Source organism: Grus americana, chromosome 8 (genome assembly GCF_028858705.1).
Source record: "Grus americana isolate bGruAme1 chromosome 8, bGruAme1.mat, whole genome shotgun sequence".
NCBI lineage: Eukaryota > Metazoa > Chordata > Aves > Gruiformes > Gruidae > Grus > Grus americana.
Window position 1 is genome coordinate 25880654 of NC_072859.1, and position 24278 is coordinate 25904931.

The window sequence follows — 24278 nt, forward strand, 5'->3', positions numbered from 1 at the left end:
GCCAGGGGGAGCACGGGGGCCGGTTACGCCGAATGAGAGCCCTTGGGCAGCTGGTTGGAGTTTCCATCAGTTGCTGAACTGAAGGTAAAAAAAGCAATAAAGCCCAAGGAGGAAACAGCTTGCAAACTTGTGCCAGCTGCTCTGTCACTGTGTGGCATGGAGAACCTCTGCTGGCATGGGAGCCACACAGCAGGGGCCCAGGGCCACCGTTAGCCCCCAGCTAGCCCTGCAGTGTACAGTGCAGAGCCACCACAGAGGACAGGGCTCTGTCCTCTCCAGGCAGGTGGTCCTGGGCCATGCATGGTGCCAGCCATGAAACACACAAGGCTCAACAGCTTTGCAATGTTTACTCTTGAAAAAATAATTCAATTCAGAAAGCGGCAAGCCCTAGGGATGCCCACGCACCCAGCCCTACCACAGCCACCACACCCGAGCCTTGCTGGAGGAACGGGGAGGGATGGAGAACATCCAGCAGGCCCATCGTAGTATGCGGAGAGGGGGGAGCTTGAAGCCCACCGGCGGCCAAGCGCTGCTGTCGCTGAGAGCAGGGAGCCACGGCCCCCTGGTCGCTGCAGCACGGGCAGCAGAAGAAAGGGGAACTCGCCTTTAGCCATTCCCTGTCCATAGGACCACCTTGCCCAGCCCCAGGAAGAAGCCAAGCCTGAGCCCTGCCAGAGAAGAAGGGAAAGGGGGTGCATTTAGTTTCAGGGAGAAGGGAAACCGTGCCTTAGGAACAGAGATGCCAAGGAAAGGGCATCATGGTGGAGAGCTGTGGAAACTTTTCCAAAGCAGAGTATGGGGAGTGATCTGCTTTCCCTGGGAAGGAGCCAAGTCCCTTTCCCATCATGCTGAAAGGACCCACTTCACCCCCCCAGGCCAGCACACAGAGGCTGCCCGAGCAGAGTCCCAGTGAAGGGCAGCACTGGGCAGGCCTGAACCCAAGCCTGGTACCACAGTCTCAAGGGTCCCATCCCGCACCCTCCTCTTGTTCCCCTCCTGCATCCATCCCAGCCCTGCTCCTGGGACAGGCATGCAAGGGACCACAAGGGTCAGAGTCCCTGGGGTCACACTAGAGCTGCACTGTGTCCACACAGGGCTTGTTTTGGCCACAGAGGAGCAGATTTCCCAGGTTCACAACTCTTCCTATGCTGGGCAAGGGAGGCAGGAGGGGAACAGGGGATGGAGCCAGGATGGACAAACCTCCCACAACTGCCCCTGCGCAGGCTGGGGGCTGCCAGCTCTCCACGCTGCTTTCCTGCTATCCTCCCCTTCCCACAAGCAATAAATAAATAAGTTAGTGTAGTGTAGACACCGACGCTCAGTTCACAGTGACAAAAATGAAAGGGAAGAGCCCCTGCAACCACAGGGAAAGGGCTGAGCAGCAAATCCTCTTCCCAAGGGCAAGTCAGAGCGTAGCATCCCCACCAGAGGCTGGGGGACCTGGGCAGAGAATGGATCTCTTGCTGCATGGATAAGACATGGAGGTATACTGAGCAAGGGGACCAGGACTGCCCCTGGAGGGTGGGATGACATTAGTACCAAGTGGCTGGGGGTAAGAGGGGGCCCTGGGGTCCTTCCTAAGGCACAGGAGGGGATATAGGGACCCCCTCCCTCTCCATGAGGGGTGTACCACAGCAGGAGAGCCAGGCTCAGCTCACAGCTTCCCTGCTCGTAAAGTACCATGGTAAGGGTGGGGATTCAGGAGAACAAACTGCCTCGGCCTTCAGCAAGAGCTGGGGATACCTGGCCAGGGAGGAGGGAGAGGCAGGGTACAGTACCACAGGCAAGGACCATGCCAGAGCGCAGCACCTCTTGCTCCAGAGGACCTGGGTCCATCCTGCCCCTGCAGCCGGAGGGATGCCCGCTGGCTGCTCCCATCTCACTCTGCAAGGCACTTTCACCCCTTCTCCCATGACTCAAGGGGCAGGGCTGCTCCCCACAGAGAAGGTGGGTGAGGATGGTCTAAAGCCACAGCACACAGCTTGGTCCACTTCCATCTCTAGTCATCTCCAGCTTCTACAGCTGCAGAGAGAGGAAAGGAGCACCTAACTGCCCTTGTGCTGGGTACAGGGTGTCCCCTACGTGTCCACACCAAGTTCATCTCCTCTTCAGTATTCCCTTTTGCCTACAAGCTGGGCTGTACCAGTCGTTCCAGCCCAAGAAGTGAAACTGGCGTGCAAGGAGACGTCCAACCCAACATACAGTCTTCAAGGTGCATCCATTGTGCAGGAGATAGAAGAGATGGTGGAAGATTCCCCTCTTCGCCACTGCTTTCACCACTGGGCACAGATCCAGCCAGGCAAGAGTTAATAAATAACACCCAGCTGGTAGGCTGCAGCACTTGCACACGAGCATGCTGCCTTCTCATGACTCAGGGGCCAAAAAGGGAAGCGGCGGCGTTTCTCGAGGCCGCCTCTAGACTCCAACTGAGCATCTCCTTCCTCCAGCCTTTCCCAGCCAGAGGGCAAGGGGAGCAGCGTTAGTAAAGAGTCTGTGTTAAAAAAAAAAGTTCCTGGGATAGGAGTGGCATATGTACAGGGAAGGACACTGTCCCATGCGAGGGACAATAGGGGGCTGGAGGGAGCCCGAGGTCTCATTTTGCAGCCTGAAATGGAAGTCCGTGTCCGGTCATCAGCCTCTGAGAGCTGCTGCCAACTCTGTCTCTGCATCGTGGAGGTGTCTGTCTTCTCCCAGTCCCCCTCGCTTCCCAGTTGCCAGTCTCATGTCTGCTCTGCTGCAGCAACTGCTGGCACTGCCACTGCCCCCTCCTCCTTGGCAGGGGGCTCCATGTAGATCGGTGTCACCAAGGAGGGCTTCTTGGACCTGCAGGTGAGGAAGCTGGATGGGAGCAGGCATGGGAGGTGATCTCCCTCAGGATTCCAACTCCCAACAGCCCTGCCAGCCTCTCCAGTGTGATCTCCTTCCCACTGGGACATCCTCCAGCCAGCCCTGGGCATGTATCCTGTGCCTCCTCCCACCACGATGATTCAGATGAGGGGTGGTATGCCCAAGGATTGGGCTGGGACAGCAGCAAATGACAGTGGCAGGAGGATGGGGGTGGGGGGGATTACCCAGGTTGCTGTGCCCTGATACTCACGAGTAGGGGGAGGCAGGGACCCCCACCACGAGGAAGTGGTTCTTCTTGCGGAAGAGCCGCCACAGCCCCTTGTGGTTCCCACGGACATCCAGGTCCCAGATGTGGAGGCACTAGGGTGGTGGGGAGAGAGGAAGAGGCATCAGAGCCTAGGGACAGACACCAGCGCCTGATGTCCCCTGGCAAGGGAAGAGCCACCACCTCTGCCCTCATTGAGACAGAGCAGAGAGGATGGCACCTGGATCGGGGCAGCACCCCTCCACTCATCAGTGAGAAGAGGGGGAACCCGCTCCCATTCCTGCCTCAGGACAGGGGGTTTGACCATCACCTCTGGGCAAGCAATGAAATCATTCAGACAAACTCAACCCCCGGGCTCCCACACAGGGAGGTCATAAGACCCACTGAGCCAGGCATCTGCCCTGGATGACTGAGTGCCTTCTGTAAACACCAAAAGCTTAAAAACTACCCAAGGGCAGCAAGAATCCATTTGCTGAGCTGTGTCCCACGCTACGGACAAACCCAAGCACAACAGCCAGATGTTTCCCAGCAATGCTGAGATCAGTACAGGGGTGAGGACAGGCCATGTCAGGAGCCTAACCTTGGCAAGCTGAGTCCAGGTGGTGAAATCTGCTTCCTGGTCCATCCTGATGAACATGACGTAGACCCTGCCCTCAGTGTCAGGCACAAAGGAGTCCTCACAGGGGTTCTTACTGTGGTCCAAGACCTCGGCCTCACTGTGGAAGCACAACAGCGAGTGAGAGGGACCCCACCTCCTCCCTGTTCCCACTCCAGGGTACTTCAGACAGGCAAGCGGTGGCTGGGGCTGCCAGGGCCACCTCCACCCTTTCTTCTGTCCTGGCTGGTTCACTCACTGTGCCCCGTGGTTGCCCAGCCTCCCTACAGGCCCTTACCCCATGAGCCGATGAATTTCGGTCTCGTAGGCATCCTTCCTCAAGCTGTTGGAGGAGGAGAGAACAAGAGATCAGGGCAGAGTCAGTTTGATAAGCAGGGATCATCCCAAGACGATCCAAATTTAAGACTGTCCAGTGTAACACAAAAAGGCAGGTTGGAGCCAATGGATGGAGAACAGGGACTGTCACATATCCTGGAGGATGTGGCAGCAAAAACGTGACCCTTCAACATGTCCACCAGGAGCACTGGGCAGCTGAACCCAACCTCACAAAAACCACTGCAAAGATTCCCCAGCAGAGGCTGGTGTGCTGGGGCTGGAGGTTATGGCTGTTGCTCCAGAAGGAAGGGAGATATCCCCAGCATAAGGGGACAAGGGTCAGGTCAAGCAACTGTTTCATCCAGATCTCATCCTGACCAGCACTCACCTCTCCACATTTTTAAGCTGGACATTCGGAACTGTGTTGAACTTGTGCTTCTTGAAATAGGCTTCCTGGAAGGAAGAGAGAGGAGGGAAGGAAAATGGGGTTCAGTCAGGAGTCAGCTGTACTCAAGAGGTCACCTCAAGTATCCCCGCTACCTGGAAAGGTGGCCGAGTCAGAGCTTAGCACCAGGATGGGGCTTGGGGGCTGAGGGAGGTCACTCACGTGAAAGTAGCCGTTCATGTTGAGCCCCACAATGCCAAAGTGGTAGGAGCGCGAGATGTCGGGGATGATGCACTCCCGGCCCTTCCGCTGCTCTGGCATCCGCATCCACATATCCCAGTCCCAGAGCTGGAGAGGGGAAACTGCCACTCACACTCAAGTTTGGGGACATGATTTGGTAGCGTGGCCATCCAGGGACCTTTCTGGCTGCCCACACCAGCTCTAGCCCCTTTGGCCTCAGCCTGCCTGGACTGTTCCAGCCAGCTCTGTGGCTGGTTACATGGCCCTCAAGTTACTGTCTGTCCCAAATCCATTCTGCTTGGGCATCCTTCCCAGCGGAAGCTCAGGAAGAGCCAGGGCCCCACCAAGAGCTGTACCCACAGGGACTGGGTGATGATCAGGGACTGCTGATGGGCAGAGATGGGGTTGCAGAAGACAGGGTCCCTCTAGGGTACTCACCTTCTCAGGGGTTGGCCACTTTGGCTCCAGCTCGTCCTTGTACAGGCTCTTCCGGAGCACCCAGCCCAGGCCTGGCATGGTCTCCACGCGGTATAGGAGCGAGGGGTCCTCAGCTGTGTGCTCATAGCCCTGCAATGTTATGGGGAGCATTCAGCATCCTGAATGCACCCTTACTCTGCTAAAATAGGAGGCATCCTGCTCCATGGAGACCTCCAGCACAGGGAGTGGGGGACAGCCACTGGGAAGCACACAGCAGGGACAGGATGGTGACTTGCAGTGGTACTTCTGAACAGTCCAGGGCTGGGGAGACAGACCCACCCAGGATGATGGTGGGGATGACACCCTGCTTTACAGATGAAACTCATACCCCAGCCAGACTTGGGAACACCACAGGGCAGAGGTGTCCCTGCTCCACCCTCCCCCCTGACCCACCTGGTCGTTCCAAGCTGAGATGCAGTACAGGCTCTCATCCTCCTCCAGAAGGTGTATTGACTGGCTCAGAAAGCTGAGGAAAGAGTTGCCCGGTCCCTGGTGAAACATCCTTCCCCCAGGCAAACCAAGGCAAATTCTCCACCAAGGGATGAGCCACCCACAACTGCTGGGACTGTTTAACCCATCTCTTGGGCTGAGATGGTTGATGTTGATGTGAGATCAGGGGAGGAACACCCAAACAAACATCTCACCATGGAGAGGAGGCAATATTGTCTCCTGTTCCAGAGTTTCTCCTCCTCAGGAAGAAAAAGAAACCCTATTAGACACTGTCCCTGTCCTCTTGCTCAATGGCAGCCCCAACCACGTGTGTACAGAATGGATCAGCAGTCCCCAAAAGCAAACCAGGAAGATATCCCAGACCCTGAAGGTACCCTGCACCAAGTGACAGGACAGTGGGTTCAAGACCTGACCGCTCTGCAGGCAGAGCTCGGTTATGGCTTTTGCCTGGTCACCGCTTAGCCTCAGATTGATGAGCTACAGCATGGCAGGGATCTGGCCTCTCCTGAGCAGCCACAGACCTCCCAGGAAATGCCCCACCCAAACAGGAGCTCAGGGACACATAGCTTTACCTGAAGAAGTCAACGGAAATGTCAAGGTCTTCCTCCAGAACCACAGCGAATTTAGCATCCTGCAGGGCAAGGAGAGAGGTCAGAAAGATGGAGAACAGGACAGAGCAGAGACACCAAGCAGCGTCCCCTGCCTGTGCTGTTCCCTACTCCACAGGACTGATTCCAGCTCCTGTGAGATGGGGGTCACAGATACCACTCTCCCAGGGAAACCCTGCACTGTCTTGCTCCCATGGGTGAGCAGCTACACGCAGCCCTGGCAGAGGTGTCACTCACCGGGAACAGGTTGAAGGTTGCAGTCAGACTGGCTTTGTAGTGCTACGAGAAAAGACAGATCGTCGCCTGTGTTAGCATCGACCCCTGGACCACGGGGAGGGGTAGCCTGGCACAGATGTGGGGCTAAGCCTGCCTCCCCTGAATGCTGTCCCAGGAAATAACTCCCCCAGGATTTGGGAAAGGTCTCTCACCTGGGAAACTCTGGCATTTTTAATGCTGATAGGAGTGTGCTGGATTCCTGAGAGGCCAAACAGCTCCACGACATCCATCGGCTCCTGCAACAGGAAGGTACAAACCTCATCAAATGTGTGGGTCTGGATACATTCTCCCCACCCTCTAGCAGCGTCAGCTCTCTGGGACACCAAGAACACGCCTGTGGGATCTCCCATGTGTGGGTGTCCTCCTGGGGGCAAGTGAGGCTCCAAATGATGCTGTGCTGAAGACCCCACAGCAAGGAACTCATAGAATCATAGAATCTTTAAGGCTGGAAAAGACCTCTAAAAGCATCAAGTCCAACCGTCGACCCGCCACCACCATGTCTACTAAGCTATGTCCTGAAGTGCCATGTCTACACGTTTTTTGAACACCTCCAGGGATGGTGACTCCACCACCTCTCTGGGGAGCCTATTCCAATGCCTGACCACTCTTTCGGTGAAGAAATTTTTCCTAGTATCTAATCTAAACCTTCCCTGACACAACTTGAGACCATTTCCTCTTGTCCTTTTGCTAGTTACTTGGGAACAGAGACCAACACCCACCTCACTACAAACTCCTTTGAGGTAGTTGTAGGGCACAATAAGGTCTCCCCTCAGCCTCCTCTTCTCCAGGCTAAACAACCCCAGTTCCCTCAGCCACTCCTCATAAGATTTGCGCTCCAGTCCCTTCACCAGCTTTGTCATCCTTCTCTGGACACGCTCCAGCACCTCAATGTCCTTCTTGTATTGAGAGGCCCAAAAATGAACACAGTATTCGAGGTGCGGCCTCACCAGAGCCAAGTACAGGGGCATAATCACATCCCTACTCCTGCTGGCCATGCTATTTCTGATACAAGCCAGGATGCTATTGGCCTTCTTGGCCACCTGGGCACACTGCTGGCTCATGTTCAGCCAGCTGTCAACCAGCACCCCCAGGTCCTTTTCCACCAGACAGCTTTCCAGCTGCTCTTCCCCAAGCCTGTAGCATTGCATGAGGTTGTTGTGACCCAAGTGCAGGACCCGGCACTTGGACTTGTTAAACCTCATACAGCTGGCCTTGGTCCATAGATCCAGCCTGTCCAGATCCCTCTGCAGAGCCTTCCTACCCTCGAGCAGATCGACACTCCCACCCAATTTGGTGTCACCTGCAAACTTACTGAGGGTGCACTCAATCCCCTTGTCCAGATCATTGATAAAGATATTAAACAAGACTGGCCCCAAGACTGAGTCCTGGGGAACACTGCTTGTGACTGGCCGCCAACTGGATTTAACTCTGTTCACCACAACTCTCTGGGCTTGGCCTTCCAGCCAGTTTTTTACCCAGCGAAGAGTGCACCTGTCTAAGCCATAAGCCTTCAGCTTCTCTAGGAGAATGCTGTGGGAGACAGTATCGAAGGCTTTACTGAAGTCCAGGTAGATAACATCCACAGCCTTTCCCTCATCTACTAGGTGGGTCGCCTGGTCATAGAAGGATATCACCAAACCCTCTTAAGCCCTAGAGCTCTTAAGTATGACTGTAAATTTCTGTTAGCCCTGCTAGTTTGCAGACTCAAAGTTGTATCCAAGAATACCTGAGAAGTCCAAATCCCCAGTCCCCCATGGACAGTGTAGAAAGAAAACAGGTATAGACAGGAAAACCACATAGCTGCTTAATGTCAAGACACAATCAACTTCATTTTCTCTCACATTTTCTGTCTTTTCCAAGACAGGGACCTCTGACCAAGCACATCTGCACTGGGGTCAGAAGTAATCTATATGTGGGCTGATATACCTCTCCCCCAAGAAGGCCCCAGCAAGGCCTTCTCCATCCCCTCACTGTCCATCCCACCTCAGCCACAAATGAGAGAAGGAGCTCTCATTGCACCAACTGTTCCCCCTTTCCCTGGTATCGACCACGGCAGCACGAGCATCCAGGCTGCCCCCCTGTAGCTGAGGGATGCTGCTCCAGTTGCCATGGTAATGGATGCTGCTATCTTTAACCACTCTGATGTGCTGCACTAAGAGTCTGCATAAACACACCAGCTCGCTCAGCCCCACAACCTGGCAGTGGTGGAGAGGTCTGCAAGGGAACAAGCCTGTTCCCTTCCCCACCTCCACCACAAGATGACCAGACAATATCTCAGGGGTTGCTGCAGAGATGAGGGCTAGAAAGCTGCTGAGACCTACCAGGATGCCAAAGGCCTGTCCCAGAGCACATCCTGCTGCCAGAGAGCCAGGGCTTGCAAACAGATCTTCCAGGGCTTTGTAAGGTTGAGCTGACAGGAAGATCTTTGCACTCTAAAGGACCAGCTCTCCTCTGCCAGGCCGCAGCTTTCATGAGCCTTGTGAGAGCAGATGGATTTGGGTCTCTTCACCTCTTACTGAGAGTAGAGCTGGGCATGCACAGCTAGACTGATTCGTTCTGCTTCATGCAAGGGAGCTGCACAGGCAATCAGACCCAGGCTGGTGACTACTCATCAAACAAGACAGGGGGATGAAGAGCCCAGTATGACCACCTCATTCCTGCACACCAGCCTCTTCCTGACATGGGGATGTAAAGTCTGGGCTTTGGGAAAGGCCAAGGCAGCTTTACCCACACCCATGGCTCGGCTAAGCTGACTGACTTCGCATGGGAGGGGGTGAGGAGCAGTGTGACCCTCAGCAGGAGGAAGGGTGAAGGGGCTCACAGCCTGCCACCCACCAAGGACCAGGCCAGCACCACATATTCTCGGCTGGCAGACCAAGGACCTGGCTATAGGGGCCTCTGGGAATGCTCTCACCTCGTAGTACCCATCGATGAAGACTGTGATCATCTGCGGATTGACGCCCTGAGCCGACAGCAAGGAGCGCAGCATCCTGGGGAGAGATCGAGGGGCCTGAGCGCACAGCCCCGGCGGGCCCAGGCTGCTCAAAGGGGTGTGGATCCCTTGGGGTGGGGTAAAGGGTGCATGGTAAGGGAACAGGACCTACTGCCCTTGGGCTCTTCCCTTTCCCATGACCAAGAACCCTGGGATCTGTCCCAGCAGGTCTGCCCGCATTGCTTGCGCTACCCCAGGAGGAGGCTGGATCCTGCCAGCCAGATGAAGGGGAGGTCTTGGGCCATGCCTGGCCTTGTGGCACAGAGAAGCTGTGCCCCCTGGAAATGCTTACCTGTACAGGTAGTTGGGGCGGTTCCCTGCAATAACAGCTACAGGCACATCGAAGACTTTATTGTCTTTGAGCTGGAAGAGAAAAATGTGTGTGAGTGGTGCTGGGGGAGACCATGCCACTGAGAGCAGGATCCAAGAGGTAGGGAACGGCCCCGCTGTTAAACAACAGAGCTGCATAGTCCTACCCCTTGGTTCAGGACCACACCAACCAACCAGGACTCCACTCAGCACTGCTGGAGACCCTGCCAGCTTCCCTCCTTCATCCCACCTCAGTCCCAGCTCCCAAATCCCAAGTTGCATCCACCTGGAGATCTTTGTCCAAACCCTTCAGCACTGTGCCAAGGACAGCCCAAAGGCCATCCATCATAGCTGCTCTGCCTCCAAATGCACGGGCTCTGCTGCTCACGCTGAGGTCCCTAGAGCCACGGTAACCTGGCAGCTCAGGGCAGCTGTCAGGCAAGGGAACTGCCCTTCCCCAGCATGACCTGACCACATGTACTCCCCCTACCTTTGCTGGGGTTAAGAGCTTGCCCAGAGGCAGTTTTCACCACTCAGCTGGTGCTTAAGGACAGGGCTCTGCATCTGAGCTGCAAACACACCTGGTCCAGCCCAGCCCTCCCAGAGCCTTCCCTGAATACTCTGCCCCTGCACTCACGGGATCAGGGTTGAACTCAATGGGTGTGGGGTCTTTGCAGCTGCAGACACTGCCGTAACCTTCTACTTTGCTGCAGAACCTCTTCCGGCGGCGGTTCAGCTCTGTGTCAGGCCAATGGCACTCAGCATCTGGAGGCAACAAGGAGAAAAACCAGGCTGCTCATGCCCATGGCCTCACCTTGTATACTCCAGGCTGCACTGCCACATGGACAGCTCTCCCTGGGCTCAGCCATCACCAAGCCAGTCCTCATTACTGTGAACAAGCAACACCTCTGGATGCAGGACATAACCACAGGAGCCATTCAGAAGCCATCCCCATCATACGGCCTCTCTGAGCAGTAATGGGCCATGTTCAAGGCCAACAGTCAGAAAAGACTGAACCAGACCTGGTTTGGAAAGGTGACAAATGGCCAGACCATGTTACCACTTCTCCATTCTCACCCTTCTCAACAACCATGCCTGGAATTGCCATGGAAGCAGGAAGAAAGGAAGCTGGCCCCATTTTACAATTTACCATCCCCATCTCAAACAGCCTTAAATCTGTTGCTAACAGACCCACGACTTTGACTCAAAACCACCAAGAGCAGGAGGCAGACATCTCCCAGAGATACCTGGCACCACAGAGCAGATCTTACTTCCTACCTTCCACAGATGTCAGATGAACTTCTGTCTTCAGCAGTACAGGGTCACCCCATGTCGAGAGGGCAGGCGACTTGGCGTGCTTTTCCCCGTAGACTTCCCCTGGAGCAGGGACGCAGGGTCAGAATTGTCTGGAAGGGCCCATCCCCGCTGTGTCAAGGCATGACCAAGGGCTTTTGCTCCGGGTGGCAGCTTGGCACCTGTTCCCGTTCAGCGAGCTACTGAAGGGACGTGCTTTGCCTCCATCCCCTCCCTCAACCGCAGGAACAGAGTTGCTGCTCTCTGTCTGCTCATACAGCGTGTTGGGGATGAGCTGGGTTTGTCTTCACCTGGCTTCCCCTCAAAAAAGGAGCCAGGAACCCTCTCCCAGCCTGTGCTAGACTCACCTCCCTTCTTCCCCACAAATGTCCACATGTCTCTCCAGCTCAGAAATGGTGCGACTTGGCTCCCCAGGCTTTTCAGGACATTCTTGGCTGTGTCCTTGAGGTGAAAGGAGCCTTCATCCTGGAACAAAACATAACCCTGCAGCTGAGGTCTGGCTCCTGAGGCAGACGAGGAAAGTCTCTCATCAGTACCAAAGAGGTACAGGGCCCACTCCTAGCCTTGAACCAGCTGAGCCAGAAACCTTCAAGAGCAGGTTCCTAAGGTCTCTGTGCCACTAAACCTGCCAGTGACATCATAACCCACAGAGAGGTCAGAGGAGTTGTGGACTCCCATTTTCTCAAGACCAAATTGTTCTCAAGCAGGGCCATGTGTTCAGCAGCACTTCACACAGCTAAACCTGAAACCTTGAAGAAGCACGGTGCTGCTCACACAGCAGCCCAGAGTCAACACAGTCCACAGTGTCCCCCACAAAGCCTGGAACTGGGAACCATCCTTAATTTCCTTGTGCTCCTTCTCCACCTAACCTGTTGTTTATTGCTGCAGGCTCTGACACATCTGCTTTTTGCTCTCCTGCCTTGCTGGGCACACAGCAGTATCTGTAGTAACAAGGGGGAGCGGGAGGACAAGGGAGGTGATCCAGCCAGGGAGGCATAGCCTGGTGGGGATGTGACATTTAGCACTGGAAATGCCTGATGACATTCAGGAGACAACTGCCCAGATGAGCTTTAGGACATCCTGACTCAAGGTGACTTTTCCTTTTGACACTAAGGTCACATACCTTAATGGTGAAGATCAGGATCCGGCCCCGGGCAACCATGTTGAGGAAAAGTACCATGGCTTCATCTTCATGGGGAGAATAGGTGTCAAAGACCCTCTTGGCCATCACGTGACCCTGTTGGTATTCAAACGTCAGATACATCTTAAATGCTATACAGCCAGGACACGCAGAATTATGGAAATCTGCCCTGAAAGTCCCCGAGCAACAGGATTAGTTACTTCTCTGGTATGCCAGGGAGCTAGTCCCCACATTCAGCCCTTAGGCCTTCACGCATGACATGAAGCATGCTGAGGTCCATGGGAAAGCATTACCCAACATCACAACTCGTCTCCTGCCTGCTCCCCAAGGACAGCTAGGCAAGCACAAGAGAAACACTGCAGGGACTCTCTGGGCGACCAAGATGTGCTCTGGAAGCTACAGGCAAACAAGCATTCAGGGACTTCTCTCCTGGCTGTCCTTTGCCGCATGCACCCAATAGTTAAAGAGCAAGAACAAACACTCCCCAGTAAGAAAGACAAGTGCAGACATGTGGGGATGCTTTACCGTAGCCTGATTTAAGACGATGACGTGGATCCCTCTTCCCTGCTCCCGAGCCTCATCTTCCAGGACCTGCAAGTGGAGAAGCAATGAGAACCGTACACCAAAACCTCTTATTCTCTGCCCATTCAGCACAGGAGAGCCCCCAAACCAGGGGTAAGTCTCTCTCCTGTGAGATTTTGACTTTGCTCATGGCAGTGATGGATGCGAGAGTAGAAGACAATGTGGGACAACACCTCCACAGTCCTGTAGGCAGGAGGGGAATCCACTCCTGACCTTCTTTCAAGCCACAGAAATGCTCTCACCACCTGCTGCTTGAGGCTTCACCCATTCAGCTCCACCCATCCTCTGCGCATAGGGACAGTCAGCACCCGTCACTTACTGTTGTCCCATCCACAGCCACGTAGACCTTCGACCGACTGGAGTACACCTCGACATCCAAGACCTTCTTGTTGCTGACAGGGTGCCTAGGGACCTCCACATTCAGCATCTCATCATCTACAGGGGAGAAATGCCCAGTCTCAGCCAGCCAAGGCACCTGTGGCTTGTCCTTCCTCAGTGCTAGCCCAGCCAAGCCTCCAGAAGGTCATGCCACCAGGAATCCCAGCCCAGCAAGCCATGGGTCAGAATCCATGAGGATGGCAGGTATGGGAAATCCAAAATGGCAACAGGTCTGTTCCCAGCTATCCCCACACGGACCTCTGCAGCCAAACATGCTGAAGCCTTGAGTAGACGGACCAGGAATGGGAACAGCCTTTTCTATTCACTTTTATTAAACCCACATGCACAGATCTGTCTTTCGTGCTGTGGCTGGCCACAAGTTTGCCCTGACTTAAAGAAATTACTTCCCTCCCACCAATTTCCTTGCTTTCAAAGAAAAGCAAGACGCTGCCCCTCACCGTAGTCCTGTGCAGACTCCTCTTCCTCCTCATAAGCAGCTCTCCTGGTGTCCAAGATCAGCTTGATGTTCACAATTACAGTCACAAGCAGGAAGAGGACAGCACCTGTCTACAATGCAGGATGCTTTGTGTTACCAACTTGTAAGTAACAACCCCAAGATCAAGCCACCTCCTTGGCAGAGGCTGCAGGGCACCCCAAGGGGATCTTGTAAGGGATCATAGGCATCTGTCATTTTCCCTGTTTTCTTCTGAGAAAAGGCAAAGAGAAGGATATACAGGTGAAATGCTTCATTAGCAAGAGAGCACTGAACTCTTGATACACGAGAATTAACCTGCCTCCAATGTGTCACTGCTTCCAGATTGGTAAGCAGATTCCTGCTAAAATATTGAGTCAAGGTTGAGGGTCTCTGCATGGAGAGTTTGGTAATTCAGAGTTACAGCTCCTGTGGTAAACTTAACCTCTGCCTCACCTGCAGCACCACTACTCTTGTCTCTCCCTCTGCAACCAGAGGGCATATCCAGGGGTATCTGATCGCTAAGTGCTATTGATAGATTCATCCCACAGCCCAAAAGCTGTGGCCCTTTGGCCTAACCCTGCTATGGACATAGCAGGTGGTTTCCCCCAACCACGCAAGCTCAGGGTCCTGCTAACCTCCTGGAGCATCCCAAGACTCAGTGTGGAGATGCCACAGCAACTAAGGGAGAGGAGGGGAGAGGTTGGTGGAGCCTGCTCATAGCCTGGTCCTCCCACATGGGGATGTTGAGACAGGTCTTGGGTGGTTTTGAGACTCTACCCTTGCCCCTCAACCCCCCCTACAGCTTGCTTCCTAAAAATCTGTGCCTTTTTCAGCTTTAGGACCCTTGATTCTCTGAGGTCTGGTATCGGGTTGAGATCACCCACAGGCCTGTCCTTGTCAAGAAGCAGTAAAAGGATCCCCCCTCTACCTGACCAGCTATTACCTCAAAACGACATGTTGCTGCTACCTCTGCCAAGCAGCCAAATGGATTCAAGAAGTAACTGAGGAAGATGAAAAAACAGCAATAAAACAAGAGATGGACAGGTAGAAAACGTGCTAATATAAACATCACTATGGCATTTTGATTTGCTGTTGACTTAGGAGTATGAGCACCCCTTGAGATCTGTGCACAGAAAGCTTTTAATTAGAGAAGAACAGAGCCTTGGGCTCACAGCGAGGAACAGGCTGTGCCTAGTGGCCAGCAGCAAGGCCACCTTACCAACTTGCCCAGACCTTCCACCCTGGTCAGTGCTGAAGAGGCAGGGGAGCAGCCCCATGGCCCAGGTGATCAGAGTGAACAAGGACCAACAGCCAAGTCTAGCAAGGCTGGCTCAGTCAGAGCTGCTGACCGAGGCACAGCCACTGTAGACCTGGCTACTCCATAGCTGCAGCTCTAGTTTAAATATTTTAAGCTCAATTTTCATCTGTGTTTTAAGCTACCGAAGTGCCATGAAATAGAGAGATGATAGCAGACAGGCTCTAGCCCACTGCCCCCAGCACGATGAGCAATGCCTGCCTGAACAACCAGGCCTGTTCCCAAGCCTTGAGCACCCCAGGGGATGCAGGACTGAGCAGTCTCCTTCCCCACGGAGCCCTCCCGAGCCTTCGTCCTCCCAGGCACACACAAACCCCTCCCCTGCTTCCTCCCACAGAAAGCAACTGCCAGATTTCACCGAGCTCTGCTCATTTCAGGAACGGCCCCTTTTCTGCAGCTTGCTGCCATAGGGCCAAATTCTTCCTGTCCTTAAACCCCCAGACACCCCCCAGGACACTGGCTCTGTCAAGGATTAGCCCTTTTACAGCACAAGTGACCAAGCCTGCGGCCTTCCCAGACACCAGCTGCCTCTGAGGCACGAGATCCCATTACTCAGCCCTATCTTCTCTGTCCACCTGTTGTGCCTTATACCAGGTTTGAGTTACAAACCAAATGGGGCAAGGGTGGTTTCCCACTGCAGGCTGAGCCCTGCTGCGCTCAGCACAGGTCCTGAACCAGGAGGGTAGGAATCAGTCAGGTTTCTAGCTGAAAGCCTCCCAAGGATGCCTGGATAATCATTTCTCCTGCCATAGCCACCCAACAGGTCCATCTGCAGCTGGAAGGAGCTGCTAGACATGGCAGACCCTTCCACACATGGGCACAAAGCCACCGGATGTAGCTTTTTGGGGGACAAGTTATGCTTCCTCAGCACGTTAGGTCACCCAGAACTGCCAGCAGACCCACCTCCACCCACACAGCTGCTCCATAAGCTTGTAAACCCTATAGATTATCCTCCCTAATCCACCACAGGCCTGTGGGTGACTCACCTGGCATAGCTTCCGCAGCGCACGCTGGTTCATCAGCTTGTACTTCCAGGCAAGGTACCAGCTCCGCTTCTTGTGGGGCTTGATGGCAGGGTTGGGTTTCCACTCATCCATAGTCACAGGGGCTGGCACAGGGGCAGCCGCGTGGGGCAGGGGTCAGGACGCGCTCTGCTCTGCTCTCGTGTCCATCAGGACTCCCTGCCAGGACGGGATGGGCACAGGGTGAGAGAGGCGAGCACCTTCAAACCCTCTCCCCAACAAAGACAGGGCCGTGAACAGCACTCATGCCACAAGCAGAAGCCCCACAGAGCCTCCCTGCCTGCCAGCACCCCCAGCCCTGCAGGGAGCAACCCATGAGGCCAGGCTTCGCTGGAGGACTGTAAGCAGGGCAATGGGAAGCCCTTGAACCCAGGGGCCAGTGAGGCTCTCCGCTCCAGACCAACCCTTTAGCAAGGCTGCTGTGGTGGGCCCACTCCCACTCACTGGAAAAGCGGCATGAGCGAGTGATAGGCCTCAGACCAGCAGGTGTTACAGAGGTGCCATCACTGGCCATATGGGCCCGCAGGGTCCCTGGTGGGGAGAGGCACCCTCCCCACTGGCAGCAGTGGGATCCCACTAACAGGGATGCAGCTAGCCTAAATATGGAGAGCAGAGCTGGGCCACAGCCCTGCCCGAGATCCTGGGGCAGAGGGGCCATCCCCAGGTGAGGCCAGGCTCCCTGCACAACCCACTGGGCCTGGGGCAGGATGTGGGGGCCCGGCAGAGCCAAGGGCCCGGCTGGAGCACAGGCCTCCCCCAGCAGGGCCAGGCAGGCGGGGAGCACCAGTTATGGGGTGGGGATCGCACAGCGGCCACTTGGACGGGGAGAGATGGACTGGGGGACGCACAGCCCTCAGGGGAAGGGCGACGGGACCCCGGCGATGCCGGAGGCGGGGAGGGGGGGTATCGCAGAGGGACCCAGGCACGTGGAGGGGTGTGGGGAGGGGTCGCGAAGGGGACCCAGGCAGGAGAGGAGAGCCAGGCGCCCACGGACGGAGGCAGCAAGGAGGGGCGGCCCTCCCGGAGCAGCGGCGGGGGGGGGAGGGGGGCGGGAAGCAGGCGCTTCGGGACCGCGGAGAGCCCGGAGGGGGCCGAGAGCGGCGCGGCGCGCAGGGCGAGTGCCGGCCGCGCTACTCACGGTCGGCGCGGGGAGGCTGAGGCGGGGCGAGGCTGGGGCGGGCGGGGGCCGGGCAAGGCCCGGCTCGGCGTTACCGCCGCCCCGCGAGCCCTCAACACCAACGGGGCCGCGCCGCTTCCGGCGCCGCAGAGACGCCGCGGGGGCGGAGCCAGCGCCAGCCCCGCCCCGGGCCCCGCCTCCCCCCGGCGCCGCTCTGCGCTCCCCGGCGGACCTGGCCGATACGCGACTGCTCCCGCCCACCACCGGCAGCCGGGTGCGGGCAGGTGGAGGCGGGAGGGGCGGAGCGAGGGGCGGGGCCGGCGGGCGGGGCGGGGCCGGGGCTCGGGCCGGGGTGACAGCGCGGCCGCCGCCCCGCGCGGCGCCGCCGCCCCACCCGCATGGAGGGCGGCGGGGAGGCGCTGCCCGCCGACCTGCGGGAGCTGGCCAGCAAGGTGGGACGGCGGCCGCCCGCCGGGCTGCTGCGGGGGCTGAGGGCCGAGACCGCCTCCGCACCGCCGGCACCGCCGGCACCGCCGGCACCGGCTCGCGGCGCTCGCCCGCCGCTCGCCGACCGCCTCCGGGCGCTCCGCCTCGAGCTGGTGAGTCCCGCGGCACCGGGGGCACTGCCTGCCACCCACCCCCCCGGTAACTGCATGGCCCCCCGGGGTAACTGCCCCGCTCCCCGGGATAACCGCATCCCCCCCGGGTAACTGCCTGCCACCCCTCGCACTCTGCCTGCATTTTGGGGACACCATCCCCCCCCCGCAACAGCCCCCAGATCATACCATCCCCCCTGGCCTTTTTCTGCCCCCCGACCCACGCAGCATCACCCCCGGTGTCCCACGGAACCCCTTGCCCACCTCCCTCCTGTCCCCCTCACCACACGCACCCCACACGCCCTGGCTCCGGCGGGGACCGGGGCGTCCCAGGGATCAGGATTTGGGGCAGGGACCTTCGCCAAGGGCACGGTCTGGATCCGGTCCTGCGCGTCCTCACCCCCCCCACCACGGGTGTCAGCCCCAGGGTGACAAGGCACAAGCATCGCCGGGAGCTTTCCCGGGGTTCGCTTCCTGCTGGGGCTTCTCCAGTGGCTAGTAAAGGGTTGGGCTCCGGTGGCAGCCTTTCCCGGGGACCGTGAGAGTGCCGGTGGCAGCTTTCTCACCTCCCTCTTTCCATAGAGGGAGCAAATACCGGCGATGCCTGCGCCTCCGGGAAACGTGGCGAGATTGGGCAATGGGTTCAAGTTCTGCTGGGGGAAGGGACTCTCCCACGCACACACCCGCCGAGCGAGCCGGTGGGAATGAGCATCGTTTCCATAGGGAAACAGGCTGAATACACCCGCGTCCCCGCCTGCCACCCGGGGGGGCTGGGGACCCACCCAGCCCGAGCCTTCTGCACCCACGCTTTGGCCAAATTGGCATTCCCCATCGGTGTAAAAGCTTTCATCCTCCCGCCGCTTTCATCCTCCCTCCGCACCGGCTTCCAGGCTGCACTCTGACCAGAGGAGAAAGGTCTGCGGGCCCTGGGTTGCTCAGAGGAGGAGGAAGCAGCGGTGGTGTTTGCCCTGCCCAGGTGCAGGCAGGGTCAGTCCATGGTCTGCAAGGCCGGGCTTTGGCCGTGCGTTATTAACCTCGGCTCAGAAAGGCTTTTCCTTTCTCTGCCCTGGCTCTTCTCGCTGGCCAGTGAAGAAGGGGCCACACGTCGCACCCAGGTCAGCAGCCCAGGAACGGCACTCAGGTGCCCAAAACCCAGCATGAAGCTCCCCCCACCCCGTGTCTCCATCCCCATGAGCAGGAACTGAAATCTCACCCCCCAGCAGAGACCAGCAAACCCAGCGCTCAGAGGAGAAACTGGCTGGGGGGGGCGGGGGGTAGTGGGAGGAGAAGACGGCAAATTCCCACTCTTGCCTCCTGGTCTGAGGAGGATGCTTTATCCCTCGGGCTAGATGTCTTGGAGGGAGAAGGTGTCTGCAGGTTTCTTGTATGCTGGGGAGGGGAGTGGGACTGTATCCCCTCCTGGAGGGATGCTCTACCCCTCTGCCTGTCCCTAGACAGCATGGGGAGGAGTGGGACAGTCCCTTTTGAAAGAGGGGGAGACATTTCTGGATGTGGTGGAGGATGGTGTTGCGGGATGCACATGGGGAAACTGAGGCATGGAGCAGTGCAGTGTCACACCCCAGAGCAGGGATCCAGGTGGGTCTCCTCCACTCCCTGCCCCAAACTCAGGACCATGGTCACCTTCCTTCCCTCCAGATGCTGCTGCTGCCCCGGGTCTGGATGCCGGTGGGTACAGCGCAGGGAGTGCCGTGCGGGCTTTGGGATGGGTATGGGGTTGGTGTGGTGTAGCCATCACTGCATCTGGAGGAATATAGAGAGCAGCTGGACCTATGTCTTCTCCGGTGCTAACCTTGTCTTGCTGGAGAGGGCATTTCTTGGGGTGCAACAGGGGGGGTCAGGCTGGCCTGAAATAGCAGCAAATCGATGGCCAACTCTTTCTAGCAAACGATATGGAAAGTGGGGAGCCCTTCCCCACCCTCTGCTCTTGGGGTGGCTCCCCTGGCATCTCTGACAGTCACAGTTGCATGAGGCAGAGAAAAATGGGGAACCCCCCTGAAGAGGGGTTCCCAGCCTTCCTCCTCCCGCATCTTCCCCTTGCCAAGGCCAGATGCTTTAGCAGTGCGTGCAGAAAAGTCCGTTGTAGGCAGTTTTTGAAATAACTTGCCTAGAAAGGAAGTTTCTGCACTTCGAAGCTGGCTCCTGCCCCAATCTGGGCACATCACTGCTATTTTTTATTTAAATCCAGCTTGAGGAGCGTGGGGAGGAGTTGGGGGTTGGTGTCGGGTCTCTACAAATCTTTGCCCGTTTTTTTAGTGTCCTCTGGACTGAGAGGTGTCACGTGCTGAAACCCTGGCTGGAGTTTTCCCAGGCTCCTTCCTCAAATGCTTTTGTTGCTGCGCTTGCTGTGGGACCGGAGACAGGGGTCCCAAGAGACCGTCGGGTCGCCCGTGGGCGGGTGGGTGACTCTGAGGGCACCGGATGCTGGGGACCGGGTGCTGTACTTAGAAATAATCCCAGGGGACCATGTGGATTTCTGTCACAGCTTGCTGGTGCTGGGGACAGGGTATGTTTTTGAACAAGTCCATGGGCACCCGCACCTCCCAGGCTGCCTGTACCTGTCCCGCAATGGCTTTCTCTCCCTTTCCTCCCGCTGCCGCCTTATTCCCTTTCCTGGCAAAATATTTGCGTTCTGTGCAGGGGAAATCCAGTGGCTTTTGGCGGCCAGTATCACACAGACAGGAATGTCTTGGCATGCGGGGCTTTCCGTTAGGAAAACAGATGTTTCTGCAGCAACTGAAGTTTTGCAAAGAGCTTCTTCCCCTGGCTCGGAGGGGCAGGAGTCGGCGAGGCGAGCAGTGTGATCAGCAATGCCTGTCCCCCCTCCTCGTACTCCCCCATTTTCGGTGTGATTTGGGACTCGGGCTCCAAATCCTGCTGTGTCACATTATCACCGGGCTTGGATCAAACCCTACAAGGAGGAAAGTAAATGCATGAAGGGGCCTGGCCAAAACAACCCGGGAAGGTGCTGATGGTCCAGACAGATCTGAGCAATGTCCCGGCGCATTCCTGCTTGGTTCTGCCTCCCCTGCCAGCTGCCTGCCAGGGCTTGGGGGATGCTCTGGGCTCAGATCTGCACCCAGTGCCTCCAGTTCCTTGCTTACCCCTGTGCCCATAGGAGGCAGTGACATAAGTGCCCTGGATTTATTTCCCCAAGGGGGTTGGTGGCCGATGGGTGCCATAAGTCGCTGGTCCCTGATGGCTGTGTCCCCAGGTCTTGGGCAGGGTGCCCTGAGATGGTTCCCTGCAGGGTGTTCCCCCATGCCGTGCTGTTCATCAAGCAGCTTGGGAGACCTGCGGCCACCGCAGTGACACCTCTGCTGGGGTGTGCTGGGACTCAGGTCCCTCAGCCACCAGGGTCACCTTGGTGTCCCCCCCAAAAAACCCCATGCTCTCTGTCTCTCTGCCAGGCTTATCTGCGAGCAGTCGATGTGAAGATCCTGCAGCAGCTGGTGGTGGTGAACGAGGGCATCGAGGCGGTGAAGTGGCTGCTGGAGGAGAGGAGCACGCTGACTAGCCGCTGCAGCAGCCTGGCCAGCAGCCAGTACAGCCTGGTGGAGAGCCAGGCGGCCTCACGGCGGGGCAGCTGGGACAGCCTGCAGGACCCCAACGACAGGCTGGACAGCATCTCCGTCGGTAGCTACCTGGACACATTGGCCGATGACATGGATGAGTATTCCCAAAACGCCATCGAAACTGCTGCCACATCCACGCCGGGTAGAGCCCTGGTTAGGCCGGAGCAGGATTGGGTCAGGATCGATCCCGAGAGGGCTCTTGCAAAGCAAGAGAAGGGCAAAGCGGAGCACGAGTGGCCCCACGTGGACCTCTCCCCGCCCGGGCTGCCCCAGGATCACCGGTTTACTAAGGAGCCCCAGGTGGCCAACGGGTATTTGGGCCAGCAGCCGCCTTCTCTGGAACCAGGCAGAGACACCAAATTGCCATCGGGGGCCGGGGAGAGGCTGGGGAAGGGTAACCTGAGTGGGAAGGCTCGGAAAGCCGAGGCCGACTTCGAGAACTGCAAACTCAACAGCAAACTGCACCTGGAGTACGATGCCCACTGGCGCTGGCTCCAGTCTCAGGACGATGTGACGTTCTTGTAGCCCATGGCTTCACCTTCCCAGTCCAGCCCTCCCAGCTGCCCGCTCTGCTTCACTTGTCTCCGCTTGGGAGAGCTGGGGTGGCTGGGGATGGGGGGACAGGCTGGCTCGGAGGTGTTGCACTGCTCCTCTGGCCCCCCTGTCAGTGTTTGGTGATGCAGTCCTAAGGGATGGGGTGCCCACCCTGCGGCGCATTTCTGGGAGAGGCGGGATGAGATGGGTCCCCGTAAATTTAATCCTGTGCTCTGGGGTGGTGCTTGCAGGTGGCTGGTCACTCCTCTGTTGTCCTTGATGGTGGTGGGGAAGGGTTGGTGGGGAAACCTGGGACAGTGGGACTCCTGGGATCTCTCCCCTCTAATCCTCAGCCTCCTGTCTGCAAAAACTGGGGACCCTTTCCCCAAACTGGCTACCCAGATAGGACAGGAGATGCTCCCATGCATCCACAGCTCGGTGGCACCAGCATGCAAGGTGTGGGGCAGGGCCATCAGCGGGGCATCCTTGTTGGATGTGCTCATTTCCATCATCATCTTCAAGGTCAGTGTCCATCCAGGGTAGACCTGCACCTGGAGTTTGGCTGCGGCATATGGTGGATGCTAAAACCCCCCTCCCAGCGGGTGAAGCCCTGCCCGGTTTAAACGTCGCTGTGAAGCTGATCTGAAGCATGATCAGGGCGGTCACTGTAGCTGCTCCTGTTGGGCTGGGGAGCCTTTGTCCGTGCCCTGCGGAGGAAGGATGACGGTGCAGACTTCCCTCCCCCATGTGATTACACGAGAAGGGCAAAGCACGGGGTAGGAGATGGAGATCCAGTCCTCCCAGTTTGTTTCTGGACTGTTTCCCACGTTGCGACCAGGTCCTGCAGAAACCCCGGGACGTGGCAGCATATGGGCAGGCTGGCAGACCTGTGGGGCTCAGGCTCAGAAAGGCTCGTGCTTTCCCCTGACGCAGCATGAGGGGGATGATGGCTGGGGTTCTCCATCCATGTGATGAATGGTGCCAGTTCTCTGCCCCCTACCAGCAACCAGAAACATGAGGCTCCTCTGCCAGGGTGGATTTGCAGCGACACTGCCCTGGAGACATCTTTTCTGTCCTTTCAGCCTTGGCTTCTGCCTGTGCCTTTTACTGTCCACCCACCATGCCTCCCAGCACACCCCTTGCCCCTTGCTGGCTTGTAGAGCATGGCTTGCAGCTGGAGCTGTGCATGAGCTTGGGCAGGACCTGCTGCCTTCACCAAACGGTGCAGGGAAGGACCCCTGCATGGCCCCCTGCTTCAAGGAGAGGGGCTCTTCCATGTGTGTGGACAAGCCTGGAGGGTCCTGGCTCCACAGCCCGCAGGCACGTCTGTCCCTGGCTGAGTGCTGTGATGGCTTTGCTTTCGCTGTGGTGCTGTTGTTCCCCTGCCTGCGTGGGTTGCAGCCTGCCTCTTTCCTTGCTGGGGTGGTGGGAGTGGAGACAACATCTCCTGATGTCAATGGGAAGCCAAGAGAGAGGGAAGACCTGGCTGTGACTCTTTCTAGATGCGAGATGTGAGCTGGCTGTGGTTAGGAAGGTGGTCAGGTGCACAAGTAGTTCAGCTTTGTATCTCTGAAGCAGCACCTACAGTCGAAACTGCCCTCCATGCCGAGACCCCCAAGCACCCTCCCTTCCCCAGCAGATCCTCAGGGCTTCCCTGGATGAACATGGAGAGCAGGACAACATCCAAAATTCCCAGAGATGGCACCTGCCAGGGACTTGGGGGAATCCCAGCAAACTGGGACCGGGTTGCCCTACACAAGCATCCCATCTGCCTCCTGCGGAGCAGCCGTGCTTGGCTCGCTGTCGCCTGCGAGCAGCTCGTGGCTCCCTGCGAAGCTCCGCCACCGCTGCTGAGCCGCCATGTCCCCCAAGGCTGGCTGTCCCCTGCTTTCCTTCTAACCCTGCATGCGATGAATCAGCTGAGGGTCCCGTGGGGAGACGGGGTAAGTCCTCCAGTGCTGTTAAAATCATTCTTGACAAAAAATAGCTGGCTTAATAAATGGTAGTGTTTCTCCCAGGCTGTGCTGGTGGTGCTTTGCTGAGCTTACAGGGGTTTGTAGGGGAAGGGGACAGGCTCCGATCTGAAATGCCCTGGAGCTGCTGGCAGCTCTGCAGACAGGGCAGGTTTAGCCCCTAGTCCTGAAACAGGCACAGACCACGTGTCCGGGGATCTGTCCCTTCTCACACCAGGGTGGTGATGCCTAAAAATCATGCTTCCTGAAGCAGCTGAGTACCAGAGCACATCTGCCAGGAGCGAGGACGCTGGTGAGACTGGATCTCCAGGAGATGGGGCATAATGAGCTCGGCTGAACTACATCTCCAGCTACAGATGACAACTTCACCCTTCCTGCCCCAAATTTCCAGGGAAGATCTTGCTAGGATGTGTTTGCCAGCCCTGTTAGCTGTACTGGGGTCTCTGTTTGCTTCCCTT

At 57.3% G+C, this 24278-nt stretch overlaps 2 protein-coding genes across 3 annotated transcripts; one reads left to right on the forward strand and one right to left on the reverse strand.

Moving 5' to 3' along the window:
• Window positions 1–330: 330 nt before the first annotated feature.
• Window positions 331–18426, reverse strand: POMGNT1 (protein O-linked mannose N-acetylglucosaminyltransferase 1 (beta 1,2-)). Of its 2 annotated transcripts, none has more exons than XM_054833367.1 (22): window positions 18014–18426; window positions 15972–16166; window positions 13654–13762; window positions 13137–13252; window positions 12761–12826; window positions 12218–12331; window positions 11442–11559; window positions 11059–11157; window positions 10418–10545; window positions 9764–9834; window positions 9394–9469; window positions 6632–6715; window positions 6441–6482; window positions 6168–6226; window positions 5539–5611; window positions 5107–5235; window positions 4651–4776; window positions 4432–4496; window positions 4006–4050; window positions 3693–3828; window positions 3098–3207; window positions 331–2823 (listed from the first exon to the last, which is right to left on the reverse strand). In XM_054833367.1, exons 2-22 carry the CDS (start codon window positions 16080–16082, stop codon window positions 2721–2723), a joined length of 1980 nt encoding a protein of 659 aa, XP_054689342.1. In that variant the 5' UTR covers window positions 16083–16166; window positions 18014–18426; the 3' UTR covers window positions 331–2720. The 2 variants fall into 2 exon arrangements, with proteins under 2 accessions (XP_054689342.1, XP_054689343.1); XM_054833368.1 differs by lacking the exon at window positions 18014–18426 and adding an exon at window positions 17146–17255.
• LURAP1 (leucine rich adaptor protein 1) lies at window positions 17442–23867 on the forward strand. The gene is made up of 2 exons (XM_054833369.1): window positions 17442–17723; window positions 21149–23867. Exons 1-2 carry the CDS (start codon window positions 17523–17525, stop codon window positions 21836–21838), a joined length of 891 nt encoding a protein of 296 aa, XP_054689344.1. The 5' UTR covers window positions 17442–17522; the 3' UTR covers window positions 21839–23867.
• Window positions 23868–24278: the final 411 nt, after the last annotated feature.